Raw genomic sequence first — 14305 nt, forward strand, 5'->3', positions numbered from 1 at the left:
CTATGTGTGAACTTCATCAATCTCACGCTAAAGGCTTGGTGGAGTCTAGAGTCTAGACGTGAAGGTAGTGTTGAAATATATTAGAAAATGAGACAAATCGAATGTCTTGCCTGACTGAGCGCACACACCTAACGAACACAATCAAACGGTTTATATATACCGTTAGAGGCGAACTGATTCAACCGGCGGATTTCTTGCCGCACTGCATGCATACACCTAGCGATCACAAGCAACCAGGGCATACCATCAAACAAGGCAAATCGATCAATGGACCGATTTCTCGCCTCACTGCGTGCACACACACCTTGTGAGCACAACCGACCAGACCATACCGTCACCGGCGGATCGGTCAATCGATCGATGTCTTGCCCCTTCCTCGTTGTTAGATCATTACCTTTTTAGGGCCTCTTTGATTCATAGGACATGAAAATTATTGAAATATAAAAGGCATAGGATTGGGATATCATGTCTAATCATTTCTATGGGAAGATGAAAAGTGTTTGATTGTAGCAAAGGAATTTTCATGACATATGAGCTAATTCTTTTTTCCTATAGGAATTACACACTACAAGATTCCTATAGAAAGTTTTCTATGGGATATGTTCCTATATAAATCAAACAACTTGTGTAGGAAATTTCATATAGGATCCAAATTTTACGTAATTCCTATACAAATTCTATGAACCAAATTAGTTGTGCTAGCTAAGCAGAAATGTTAATATAGAAATAAACCTTCCCTTTTATCCATGTTTTGAACTTTACTTTACTTCCAAAATAGTAAAAGAATGACAAGTTTATTTGCAATGCATACAATTTTTTATTATTTTCATTCAGTTTTCCCTTACTTTATGTGGGAAGACAGGATCATCCACCATCGCCAACTAGTAAAGATTGTACATTTACTAATTTTGAGGACCGTTTTGAGTACTTTCAGTAGTCATAGATTTTACTGTATTGTATCTTTGCGGTGGTGTACTGAATCCACTAATAATGCTAGTTATAGGCTTCTAGCTACTATAGTATTTCCTCTGTTCCACAAAGATTGTTTATGATTTGTGAAAATATAGATGTATCGGAGGGAGTACTATATACCTCTATCCCTATCTCTTCTCTATCTCTATGTGTACTATTATAATGCATCAGTTTTGAAATGAGATTTATAGTGTTCCCGCCTAAAACTACTGCCTATGAAAACTTGTCGCTGATTTTCCTTTCTATGCTATCATCACCCTCGAGCAAATATACTCCTTTCGTCCTATGAAACTTGTCTGAGCTTTGTCAAAATTTAAATATATCTAGATACTATCTGGTGTCTATATACATCCGAATATAGATAAATTTTAGATAACTTCCATGGAACAGAGGGTAGAATCTGACGGCTAGGAGTACCTGGATTCGCTCCCAGGCTGGCACATATGCATCGGCCAAATAAAATAATATAACTGATAGCTGACATACTGCCAGTGTCACTCTGTCACCCTACCGATGCCAAGATACAACAAGAACTTGTGTATGGCATCACTTCTCTGAATTTTCTCTTGGAGGTATCGATCAAGCTGCCTCAGTTATGTTGGATGATCCACCAAGCAATGTAAACATATCTTCAGAGTTTGATGCAAATGTGTGTGGGGGGGGGGGGGGGGGGTGGCCCCCCTTGCACTAACCTCCACAACTGCATTGCACTAGTCCAGATTAAGGACGTGGAATATTGTTTTCTGATTACTAGGTACTAACGTTATATTTTACACAAGCTCAAAAAAACGTTATATTTTACATCATTGGTTAGTATTGGAAGTCTAGGCCACCAACAGGGATTGACTGTCAAGGCGGTGTAGAACGTGACAGTGAAAACAACATGGTAGGGGGGGGGGGGGTCCCCCTTGCACTAACCTCCGCAACTGCATTGTACTAGTCCAGATTAAGGACGTGGAATATTGTTTTCTGATTACTAGATACTAACGTTATATTTTACACAAGCTCAAAAAAATGTTATAGTTTACACATTTTTTCTTATCATCATTGGTTAGTATTGGAAGTCTAGGCCACCAACAGGGGTTGACTGTCAAGGCGGTGCAGAACGTGACAGTGAAAACAACATGGTTCACTGGCACAACAAATGGTTTTAGGATCAAGACATGGGGACCTCCAAGCAAGGCTTCGTAAGTGGCATCACCTTCATAGACTCCACCATGATTGGCGTCCACAACCTCATTATTATTGATCAAAATGATTGCCCCGGAAAAAATGTGCTCAGATCGGGTAATAACTCTAACATTTCATATGTTCCATAGTTTTACAGTGGTTTTAGTTTAAATTCGAACTTCAATGACCACAAAAATTATGGAAAAGAGAAAGTAACAATTTTTATTATATTATCTAGGCCAATCTCTTGTCATTTTCTGGTATCTCCTATCTTTAATTAGTTTGGTGTTTCTCGTTGACAGAGCTCGGGTATCAAGATCAGCCAGGTGGTCGACGATGATGGCAGTTGCCTTGACCTTCAATCTCAAAGATTAAAGCTTATATTATTTTTAGAAAAACAAACTATGTCTAGTTTGACCAAATTTTATCAAAAATAATTAACATGATGAAATATATTTTCATATGATATCTACAAAATATCATATTTACTGATTTGTTGATTAATTCTTTTGACACTTTGGTCAAACTTTATTTGATTTGACTTTTTTAAACTACGTAAGCCTTAACCCTTGGGATGAAGTTTGTACACAATAATTTTGGAAGAGAAACTCTACCAGATACGCAAAAATCTCGTGCTCAAAAACCCTTTTTAGACTCACAAACATTTTTTGAGTACCACACGAACAAATACTAAAAAAAAAAATACACTATGGCTCCCATTGTGGTGGTTGCCCCTCGCCAGCCCCTTCTCCGTAACTCCTAACGCCTGCTCGCCTCACTCCGACCACCTGTGCTACGGTTGCCGTGTTTGCTAGCCAAGCTTCGTGAGGTCGAGGAGCTTTCGTCGGTGTTCAATTATTGTCGGAGACATCTCGTGGCTCCTCTCGTGGAGCTCAGCCGTGGAGATGCGCATATCCACCGTGGCAAACAAGCTTGAAATTGGGCCGGTTGACAACAATTTTGCCAAATATAACTAGACTCGGGACGGTGTGGCGAATTCTGGCCGAAAGCGGGGCTACGTAATACAATTTGGAATCACATAAAGGTCGACATGTTATATGCTAGAGAGTCTGTAAGAGAGATTTCTTTTGTGTTAAATAAAAAACAGACATTGCAATTTGAGTTTAATGAAATTCTCTAGTCCACAATCGACTCATTTGACATTTGTGCTAGGCGTGCGAGTGTGTGACCCTCCTCCCAACCGGCTCCCGCACCGACGGCGGCATGGAGCAAGCGGAGCCCGCGGCGGAGGTGCCCACGGCAAGGAACAGGAAGGTGGTGCTGCGGGAGTACATCACCCGCGCGCCGACGGAGGACGACATGCTGCTCGTCGACGGCGGCGCCGTGCCGCTGCGCGTCCCCGACGGCGCCGCCGGCCCGGCCGTGCTGGTGAAGAACCTCTACCTCTCCTGCGACCCCTACATGCGCGGCCGGATGCGGGACAACCACAGCTCCTACATCCCCCCGTTCAAGCCCGGATCGGTTCGTCTTTTCCCCCAATCTTCAGTTCGCCTCCCCTTCTGACAGACTGGTTGCCCTTTTTGCTGGTTGCTCAAGGAATCAGGTGTGCACGGATGATTCGTTTACTGATCAGGGAATTTGTTGATCTGTCAAGGTTATAGAAGGGCTGGGCGTGGCGAGAGTGGTGGATTCCACTTATCCGGGGTTCAGCGCGGGCGACATTGTTTCGGGAATGACTGGCTGGGAGGAGTACAGCCTGATCGAAAAGCCTGAGCAGCTGAATAAGATCCAGCAAAGTGACATACCACTCTCGTATCATTTGGGGCTTCTCGGTTAGTTCCTTACACATGATTTTAATCATTCAGTTGAATTCTGAAGCATAGACAGTAGACATCATGAGTGAAAATATGCAATCATTACAACGATTAAAACTATTGCCCGCTATAGAGCACCAGGCACATTACATTCATTTTAGAAAGCCTTATCAAATGAATAAATGCTGTGTGGTTGAGGGGATGTGGAATAGACTAGTATTCTTCGTTGTTGTGATTAGTTGGCAGTGGCATGTGAAATTAGTGTTTTGTGGTGGGGTTGAGGTTGTTATGGAGGTTGTTGCTCTGATTAAAATAGCGGACTATTGCTTATAGCCACGGCGATTTTTGGAGCTACAAAAGAATATAGCCGGGCTATAGCGGGCTAAGGCCATATAGCCGATATTGATAAATAATAGGAAAAAAATCAATAATTGCTGTAGCATATAATCGCATATAGTATATACATCAATAATTCACAGATGCATAACATAGTAACATAGTCACATAAGAGATGCACATAACCAAAACATAGTTAATAGATAGTTCTGTCCAAAACATATTCACAGATAGTTAAGGACGTAGTTATGTCAAAATATTACAGCATCATTAAGTAGCAGTAGTTCATGACATAGTGGTGTCCATAAATTGGGTCGCTTGGAAAATTTTGGTTCAGAATTTTTTGGGCCCGTTGAGTGGGAAGATAGCCGCTATTGGGCTAAATTAGGGCTAAATAGCTATAGCCGGGCTATTAGCGTATATTTCATTTTAGCCTTTGAAGGCTCTAGCTGTAGCCGCAGGCCTCGCGAAAGGCTATAGCCAGTCTATAACCGGCTATTTTAGGAATATTTTATGATTTGCCACACTTTTCTTTGAAGTGTCTATTATTTGCCACATGACCACTACATGTCAGTGAGACATAAAATGGAAAATGATAGAAGTGCAAACAAAAGCGTGGCAAATTGTAAAATTCCCCGCTATTTTAAACAAAGGGTTGTTGTAATAGGTAGGCAATGTTGTAACGGGGACTTAGTTTATATTGATCCATGTAGCTAATGTTTCTGATATTGATGTATGTGAACAATTTTTGTTATTCAACATGCTTACTAATATGCTGGTTTTCCCCACAGGCATGCCTGGTTTCACAGCTTATGCTGGATTCTATGAGCTCTGCTCACCGAAGAAAGGCGAGTTTGTATTTGTCTCTGCTGCATCAGGGGCAGTTGGTCAGATTGTTGGTCAACTTGCAAAGCTTCATGGATGCTATGTTGTCGGAAGTGCTGGAACAAATCAGAAAGTGCTCATCAAACTAGTAGTATGAATAATTACCTGCTTAGCTGTATCAATGACGGTCTGCAATAATGTTTCAGGTTGAGCTCCTAAAAGATAAGTTTGGCTTCAATGCAGCTTTTAATTACAAAGAGGAGCCTGATTTGACTGCAGCCTTAAAAAGGTCAGAGCTTCTTCTTCAGTAAGATAACATGAACTTATATAAACATCGAAGTATCAAGCTAGGTTGGAATGAACATCATAATAGTCATATTAACAGAATGAGCCATTGATGAATCATGAACCTACCTTGAATTCTGACGCCCACCTCCATACTAGCATTGTGATGTGTTTGGTTTGGGAACCAGATGGTCAATGGACCCTAAACCCTAACTCCAAGTTAACACACGTCATTTCTTATAGCACGAAGACGTGTACAAAATGAGGGTGATCTAAAGATAGCATGTTTAATCCTACAATAATGACACTAATTATTTTATCTTTGCCGTTTAGGTACTTTCCTGAAGGTATTGACATCTACTTTGAGAATGTTGGCGGATCAATGCTAGATGCTGTACTTGTCAACATGCGGATGCATGGTCGCATTGCGGTATGCGGGATGGTCTCCCAACACGGCATGACCGATCCTGTAGGGATCCACAACCTATTCTGCCTGGTACCGAAACGGATAAAGATGCAGGGCTTCATCCAAAGCGATTTCCTCAACTTATTCCCACAGTTCCTCGATGACGTGGCCAAGCACTATAGGGATGGCAAGATTGTGTATGTAGAAGACATGAGCATTGGGCTAGAGAATGCTCCTGGTGCCTTTGTTGGTCTATTCAGTGGTAAAAATGTTGGCAAACAAGTCGTGTGCATGTCACAAGAGTGAAGTACGTGTACATCTAAATGAATATTACAAACCTCATGATTCAAATAAATAACAAAAGTTGTGAAACCTCTTATGCTGATGCGTGTTTGTCTGATCTTGTTCATGCGTTTTGCAATATGAAGCAATTTTTTGACCTATTGCCAAGTTGTGGTTTTACCAAGTAATCTGACTGCCTACTACTCCCTCCATTCCAAAATAATTGAAGTTCAGGTATTGTCCTAAGTCAAACTATTAAAGTTTGACCGAATGTGTAGAAAAATATATGGACATCTAGAACACCAATTTATTTTTATTAGATTCATCATACATTGAATTTTATACTATACAGATTGGATGTTGTAAATATTGACATTTTTATATAAAAAAATGGTCAAACTTAGAAAAGTTTGACTTAGCAAAAAATTAGAACTTCAATTATTTTAGAATGGAGGGAGTAGTTACGGGGAGAAACGCTGTCTTTGCTCTCGACCTGATGAATTATTAGCTGCCTGTTTAATTGTGGTCTTAGTTTTTCTAGCCTCATAAATCAATGATGTGGTGGCATCAGACAATTCTACCCCTATTTCTCTTAGTGGTATTGAGTCTTCGTATGTGCTTGCTTGTTTAGTGAGATGGCTAGTTGGTCAGTCTTCCACTCAGTAGGACCTGACGAATTAATCAGCAGAAGAAACGTCTGTGCTCCACTGAAGGGATTGGCTCTTCAACTACGCAGGTGATGGCTTCTGCTTTGCCTGGATCAACTGGTAAGATTTTATAGGATTTTTCTTCACGTGTCATGTGCGAGCAATGTAATTCATCCTTTTTTAAGTAGTGTTCAAGTATTCTTACACAAGTTTTCACTAGGTGGCACCTGCCAATCTCCAATTTTCAGCCAAGTGGCTGTTCGTTTCACTCCATGTTTGTGATGGTGGATGATACCAAGTTCCTCCTTTTGTTTCTGCTCTTGAGATGCTCATCTTTATTTTTTGGTTCTGAACTTGATATCCAGTGCCTGAAGTCTGTACAACAATCAGTGGTTGATGCCAGAGGCGTACTCAAGTCGTCATGGGATTTTGCTAATACCACCAACGGTTTGACATGCTGATTACTGGCGTGGAATGCTGGCACCAGGATGACAGGGTTTACGCTTTGCGTCTCGGCAACCTAGGACTTGAAGGCCGATTTCCTCAAGGTCTTCAATATTGTACAAGCATTAGCAAGCTGGACCTCAGGACCTGTCAAATAACAATTTTTCAGGATCGATTCCTCCTGGCGTCTGTGGTATCTGTCATCTCTGGATCTTTCATTCAATAAATTTTCAGGTGAAATCCCAGATAGTATCACAAATCTGAAGTCTGACTTCCCTCAACCTTCAGCACAACCAGTGGTCATATTCCTCCTATGCTACAGAAGTTTGATGCTTCATGTTTTTGTGGTAACCAGCGCTTTTGTGGTCCACCGTTGGACAAGTGCCCCAGGAGAAGCAGATGCAGACCGGTACATATCAGGTTGCACAAAATCAGTGATTAGTCCAGCATCGGAGCGGCTGTCAGATTTGCCTTGTGATTTGTGGTGGCCTTCTACTTCCTGCACAACTTCATCTTCTCTGAGTGCCTACGCCGTCCCCATATGACACTCACTTGTTTTGGAACTATTTTAATCTTTACTCTTTTCAAGGTTTTAAAATAAAAATAAATATTGGTGATCACTCTTCCGAATTATTTTGATAATTTCCAATCAAAGCAGCATTAATTATCAAATTCGATCAGCTATATGAAGAAAATATACAGGAGAAAACTTCATATTTCATAGGTGTGGAAGAGTGAGAATAATGCATCTTGTGTTTTCTGCCAAGAGAGTAGACTATATAAGTGTCCAGATTTTCTCCACCAGGGTACGTTCGTGCTCTCTATTCGGTATTTTTTGTCAAGTGAATACTTTTTCTTAAAGATGCATTATATATGAATAATATGTGTCACGTAACAGAAAAATTGAAGCAACTTTGATAGTTATATTTTATTAACGGTACCAGTTTCGATGTATTTCTTCATCACATTTTTTATGTAGTGTTATAGCAATTATATCCATTCATGTTTTCTGAAAATCCATGACATTTTGGAGCAATTAGGCTGGCGAGACCCTAAGATCAGAGTTCCTACAAGAGAGCTCAGAATCCTATCCTGCTAGCCAATTATGCAAACTCCCTCCACATTCCTCGATGACAGTTCTACCGACCGGAAGCTATCAAGGACGCTGGATCGGTCTTTCTGCCATGTGCCTTCTTGCCGTTCTTATGACGTGAGTAGCTCAGAATGTGGACTGTTCACAGTAGGCAGAATTCCCTGTATTCTTGTGGCAAATCCTTTTCCAAGTTTAGAAAAAAATAAGACTTCAGGAATGGACAGAAGAAAAGTATTCCCTCCAGTGGAGGGATTCTCTATTATAAAAGGGGGTGCACTGGTTCATCCATGACAGATCATGGTTTCTGATTTGGCTGGATCAACTGGTGAGTTTTCAGAAGCATCTCAGTATTACATGAAATCAACAAAACGAGTGCATTCTGACTTGACATTTTCCTTTTCGGAGGAATTGTTGTGGTGTCTCCATGTATGAGCAAATTATTATTACTTGTTTTTATAACCAGTGTGTTCTAGTATTTCTCTTACACAAGTTTTGTGCAGGGGAACACCAGATTTGAGAATCTGACTCCAACTTTGGGCTGAGCAAACTGTTGGTCCCACTCCACGTCTGTGCATCTGGGATGGCTACTGGTAACAAGTCTCTTCTTTGGTTGCTGCTCTTGAGCAGCTCATCGTTGTGTTTTGGTTCTGAACTTGATATCCAGTGCCTGAAGTCTGTTCAACAATCAGTGATTGATCCCAGTGGCGTACTCAAGTCGTCATGGGATTTCGCCAATAGCACTAACAATTTCATTTGCCAATTTTCCGGTGTGCGATGCTGGTATTCCGGTGACGGTGGGAACATTCTTGCTAGTTTGAGTCTCAGCAACCTAGGGCTTCAAGGCCCATTTCCTCAAGGTCTTTTGAATTGTTCAAGCATAACTAGCCTGGATCTGTCCAGTAACAATTTTTCAGGACCGATTCCTCCCGGTATCTCACGGCAGATGCCAAATCTGATGTCTCTAGATCTTTCGTACAATAGCTTTTCTGGTTCAATCCCACAAAATATCTCAAACATGAATTATCTGTATACCCTCAACCTTGAGCATAACCAACTCAGCGGTCAAATTCCACCGCAGTTCAGTCTGCTTACTCGGTTAACTACGTTCAGTGTTGCGGACAACTTGTTATCTGGGCCTATTCCTTCTATGCTACAGAAGTTTTCGGCTTCCAACTTTGTTGGTAACCAAGGGCTTTACGAGGCACCGCTGGACGAGTGCTCTGCCTCCGGGAAGAGAAAGGGATGGATACGAATCAGGCTGCACAGAATCAACGACGAGTCCAGTATCGGAGCGGCTGTCGGTTTCGTCGCGGGTTTCGTGGTGGCCTTCTACTTCCCGCACCGCTTCATCTGCTCTGAGAGGCTCCGTTCCTACATTGTCCGCATATTTATTCACGGGGCAAATGAGCACTTCCAGCAGCAATATTAATTCTTGCAATGCATATTGAAAGGATTAGCTTTCACCTTTTTTTTGGACCGCGATTAGCTTTCACCCGATAACCAGGAAACGTAGTGTACAGGTGCTACTCTTGTAATGCATATTTCGACTCTTCTAGAATCAATTATGCAAGGCACCACTGGGCGTCATAATTCATGCTCTCCGACTCGTTTCATTTCGACATTCCAACGGGAACACACACAGAACTGGTATTGGTGTTCACCGTTCGGTCTAGTATATAAAGAAAAACGCAGAGCGGCAAAGGTTGAACTTCGGCAGTGTTTTCTTTTTCGAGAATAACACCCTAGAAGGTGTATCAATCATATAGAAAAAAAGATCAAAAGATCAAGATGGCTGAAACAAGGTCAAGAAGGCTACAACTCCACACACCACGATACAACGTCATAAAGGCTACCACTCCACACCAACACCATGATACATTGCTGAGCGGCAAACAACACAACCTCTACATACTCGATGATAAACGATCCGCTCTGCCCAACATTCAGCCACAAGTGGCGAGGAGAAGGAGCACATAGCCTCCGGGCCACGTCACGAACCAAGCAAGACACCGCCGAAGCCCGACCTCCACTCCGAGGCTGCCAGGACCAACGTACCTCCTCTCATGCGCTTAGAAGAGACGGCGAGAAGAAGGTAGGGTCCTGACGGACTAGAGAAAGACGTCGACCAAGCTGGTTTCCACCATGTCGTACATAGCGCCCCAGTAGCCCAAGCCTCAGGCAGTGGCCGACGCCGGCATTACAACACATCGCCCCCAGACTCCAAAAGTTGCATCGGCCTCCCTCAAGATGGCCAAGACGACATCTTCAAGAAGATAACGACGTCGTGGCGCCGCTGCCGCCTAGTCCGGTGAACTGGACTTAGGGTTTCCCCCTGCATCCGAGGGGAGGGAAGGCACGGTGAGGGCCATGGACACGCCTCCAAGAAGGAAACGGCGCCCGCAAGCGTCGCCGTGGCCAGCATGTGTCGCCGCCGAGTAGGGTTTTCACCTCGGCCAAACACCGTGACCTCGATAGCCGGAGCTGGACTAGAGAAGGGGACCCAGGATGAAAGCCGTCGTCTTGAGCCACCACCGCCGAGAAGCGAGGGACACCGAAGAAGGAGAGTGGTGTCGGCCACCACCGGCTTCACCATGGCCACGTGAGATCGCCATTCCACCACGACCACCTGCCGGACTGGATGGTGGAGGTCCAGCTTGCCGCCCCCGCCGCCTGGCCGGTCACCAGCACCACCATGGTGCTAGGATGCAGCCAGACGCCCCCACGTTGCCGCCGAGGACTCGGCCGACCAGGCCTGAGCGAGCCCGGCGTCGCCGTCCACAGCAGCAGGGCCACCACCCCAGAGCGGGGGTCGAGTCCCTCATCTCCGTCGCTGTCGAGCCGCCGGCCGCCGGGATCCCGCTGCTCCGCGCTGCCGGATCAGGACGAGGAGGCACGCCACCGTCGTCAACCAGGGGTCGCCGTGTTAGAAGTTGTATTGTAGTCCCTCTCGTGTACGTGTCCTACACGTATTGTACATCATTGTAACTCTTGTATCTCCTGATATATATACACACCGGGCGGCCACAATTGTGGTAACCCAAAACCCATATTATTTTCACACGCCGCCCGGGGGGGAGACACCCCTCCGCCGCTGTTCCCAACTGGGCTTTTCCCAGCGGAGCCTCCCGGCGGCGGCGAGTAGGGAGGAGGTAGATAGGGGTGCCGGGGGAGGGAGGCGGCGGCGGCGACTAGGGTTTGGAGGCGGTCGGCAGTGTTTTTCGCACCCATTCCATGCTTTGTTTTTGCTGAATGCATGCATGTCAATCATCTAAACTTTCTTTCCTGCAGTAACTGTTCTAGCTTTCACCCATTATGTGCAATTGTGCATCTGGCAACTTAGCAAGTGCCTGTGGTCCACTGTTCTAAAATGAGGTAAGGCATCACTAGCCGTGTTAGCTGACAGCCTGACTAACTGGACGCTAGCTTAGAACTGCACGGTGTTGTTGTTTCCATTTGCATGCTTTACTCTTCCTGAATGAATGGACCATGCATTTCGTCTGCTCGCAGAGCGCGTGTGCTAAGAATTTTGTTCAACTGGCTACTTGCCTGATCTCTGTCTGTACACTTTGGATTGCTGTTAATCACGATAGCTACAAATTTTATGAGAACAGGTATTTCTGGTTTTTTTTATCTCGGCAACACAGAACACTCGACCAGTTTGACTGGGTTGGACTTGTCATGGAGCAATCTCAATCAGAGGACTTGCGATCCCGCTTGGCTAGGCAGCAGCCGCGGTCTAACTACCGACGATTCAAACTGTAGAATGATGTAACGGCTTCAGTCTTCAGTGCGTGCTTTCGATGTCTACATCAATTCAGTGATAAATTTATGTCTTGGGCGTGGCGGAATTAGAGCAACGAGGAGTCACAGTCTCACAGCGTAGGAGCGCGACGATCATTTCGTCCAGATCTACCATCGGAGTCCACACGTTTCGGCGACGAGTCTACGGAGACTGGAGGCTTTGGACGATTATTCCAAATTCCAAAAGCTCGTGCCTCTGCCTCCGCCCATAGATGTTCCTTCTTAGCCAAGGAGCTCGATCTCTCCTGTGTATTTCTACTCGTTTGCGGCTCTCCTTTCTACTGCATAACTGGCCGGTGAGCAGCTGGGAGCTGCAGAACAGGTGAGTTCACGAGAGCCGACTTCTGCCACTGCGTTTTATATCATGTGATATGACAGAGTATCCACGATCGTGCGTATTTGGATGGATCAGGTGGCATCTGGCAGGTCATACGATGAATTGTTACACGAAGCTGCAGGTCTTCTGGATGCTGCTCCTGAGCAGCTCGTCGCCGTACTTTGGCCATATGCATGTCAGTGACTCTGACGTCCAGTGCTTGAAGGACCTCAAACAATCGCTGATTGATCCGGACGGTATACTCGAATCCTCATGGAATTTTACCGTTTTCGGTATCAACATTTGCGACTTCACCGGCGTGGAATGCTGGCACCCTTAGAGCAGGTCTAACAGACCCCGTAAAAGGGGCAAACCCGTATAATAACCGCCGGTTTGAGGGTTTCGGCTCTACCCGGCCGTCTAGCACGCCCCGTAAAAACGGCCCCCGAATCGTTTTTTGCTGTTTTCGAGTACGGGGCGGGTCCTCGCCCCCTACTTGTGCGGGGTGGGAGCGGGGATAGTGGGCGAAGCCAGCATCCCAATTCCGAAAGCGCGCGCGAACATTTCAGTTCCCCCCACCCGTTTTCCCCCGCGCGCCGCCGCCGCCACCCGCGCGCCGCCGCCGCAATCCGTCAGATCCGTGCCCCTCCGCCGTCCGCCCAGCCTCGTCGAGGTTCTTCGACGCCCGCCGCACCTCCGCCGCACCCCCGCCGAAGTTCCGCGTCCCTCCGCACCGCCGCACCTCCGCCGCACCTCCGCCGCACCTCGGTGAGTATTCCGCCGCGTTCTTCTTCGTTGCCGCCGGTAAATTGGTCGGATTTGGGGCTGATGTATGGTACACCGTGGTAGATGGCCTCGGAGGATGTGCACATGGCGGATTTGGACGCGACGTCCACCGATTGGTCGTCGTCGGACGATTCCGACATCGACGAGTTGCTCAACGACGACGACACGGAGATGATGGTGCTGCTGTTCGGCTTGAAGCAAACGGAGGACCGCATGAAGCTGGTGGATCAGCGGAAAGGATCCGTGATGGGGCGTATGTGCATTCCGCGGAACCGCGCGCTCGGCCACGAGCAGCTGATGCAAGATTACTTCGCCGAGGTACCGACCTATCCTCCCCGCCTCTTCCGTAGACAGTACCGAATGCGTAGGACTTTGTTCGAGAAAATCGTCAAACATTGCGAGGCAAATTGCGATTATTTCAAGCAAAGAAGAAATGCTGCCCAAGTCATGGGATTTAGCCCATACCAAAAAATTTCTGCCGCCATGAGGGTTATTGCATACGGTATACCAGCAGATTATACCGATGAGTACCTTCGCATTGGTGTGCAAACAACCACGGATTGCGTGCGTATGTTTGCCAAGATGGTGATCAAGTTGTATGGAGAGAAGTATCTCCGAGCTCCAAATGAGGATGATACAAAAAGGCTCATGGAGATCAATGAAAAGAGGGGGTGGCCGGGGATGCTTGGTAGTTTGGATTGCATGCATTGGACATGGAAAAATTGTCCAAAAGCATGGCATGGCATGTATTGTGGCAAAAGCCGTGATGCTACCATTGTTCTTGAAGCTGTGGCCTCTCAAGACTTATGGATTTGGCATGCTTTTTTTGGATTGCCGGGGACACTCAACGACATCAACATCTTGAATAGATCCCCTTTGTTTGCAAGATTAGTTAAGGGTGATGCTCCACCTTGTAACTACAAAGTTATGAACAATGAGTACACCATGGGGTACTATCTCACAGATGGTATTTACCCTAACTATGCAACCCTTGTCAAGTCCATAAAAGAGAAAAATGACAGGCCTTTGACAAGAAAGGAAGCTTGCTTCACCAGAAATCAAGAGGCATGCCGCAAGGATATTGAGAGAGCTTTTGGTGTCCTTCAAGCAAGGTTTGCAATTGTCAGGGGTCCTGCTAGGTTTTGGGACAAGGAAACTCTTGTTGAT

General features: G+C 45.4%; 2 protein-coding genes and 1 pseudogene across 3 annotated transcripts; all 3 read left to right on the forward strand.

Moving 5' to 3' along the window:
- Positions 1 to 3301: 3301 nt before the first annotated feature.
- LOC127345097 (2-alkenal reductase (NADP(+)-dependent)) lies at positions 3302 to 6148 on the forward strand. 2 transcript variants are annotated; one of them, XM_051371536.2, is made up of 5 exons: positions 3302 to 3624; positions 3758 to 3935; positions 5045 to 5211; positions 5285 to 5367; positions 5697 to 6148. In XM_051371536.2, the coding sequence occupies exons 1-5, from the start codon at positions 3367 to 3369 to the stop codon at positions 6073 to 6075; spliced, it is 1065 nt and encodes a 354-aa protein (XP_051227496.1). In that variant the 5' UTR covers positions 3302 to 3366; the 3' UTR covers positions 6076 to 6148. The 2 variants fall into 2 exon arrangements, with proteins under 2 accessions (XP_051227496.1, XP_051227493.1); XM_051371533.2 differs by having other exon boundaries at positions 3507 to 3624; positions 3765 to 3935.
- A 459-nt stretch (positions 6149 to 6607) lies between these two features.
- LOC127345099 (inactive LRR receptor-like serine/threonine-protein kinase BIR2) lies at positions 6608 to 7544 on the forward strand (annotated as a pseudogene).
- A 1186-nt stretch (positions 7545 to 8730) lies between these two features.
- LOC127345098 (probably inactive leucine-rich repeat receptor-like protein kinase At5g48380) lies at positions 8731 to 9832 on the forward strand. Its single transcript, XM_051371537.2, has one exon. The coding sequence runs from the start codon at positions 8816 to 8818 to the stop codon at positions 9662 to 9664; it is 849 nt and encodes a 282-aa protein (XP_051227497.1). The 5' UTR covers positions 8731 to 8815; the 3' UTR covers positions 9665 to 9832.
- The last annotated feature ends 4473 nt before the right edge of the window (positions 9833 to 14305 follow it).

This window comes from Lolium perenne, chromosome 3 (assembly GCF_019359855.2).
Source record: "Lolium perenne isolate Kyuss_39 chromosome 3, Kyuss_2.0, whole genome shotgun sequence".
NCBI lineage: Eukaryota > Viridiplantae > Streptophyta > Magnoliopsida > Poales > Poaceae > Lolium > Lolium perenne.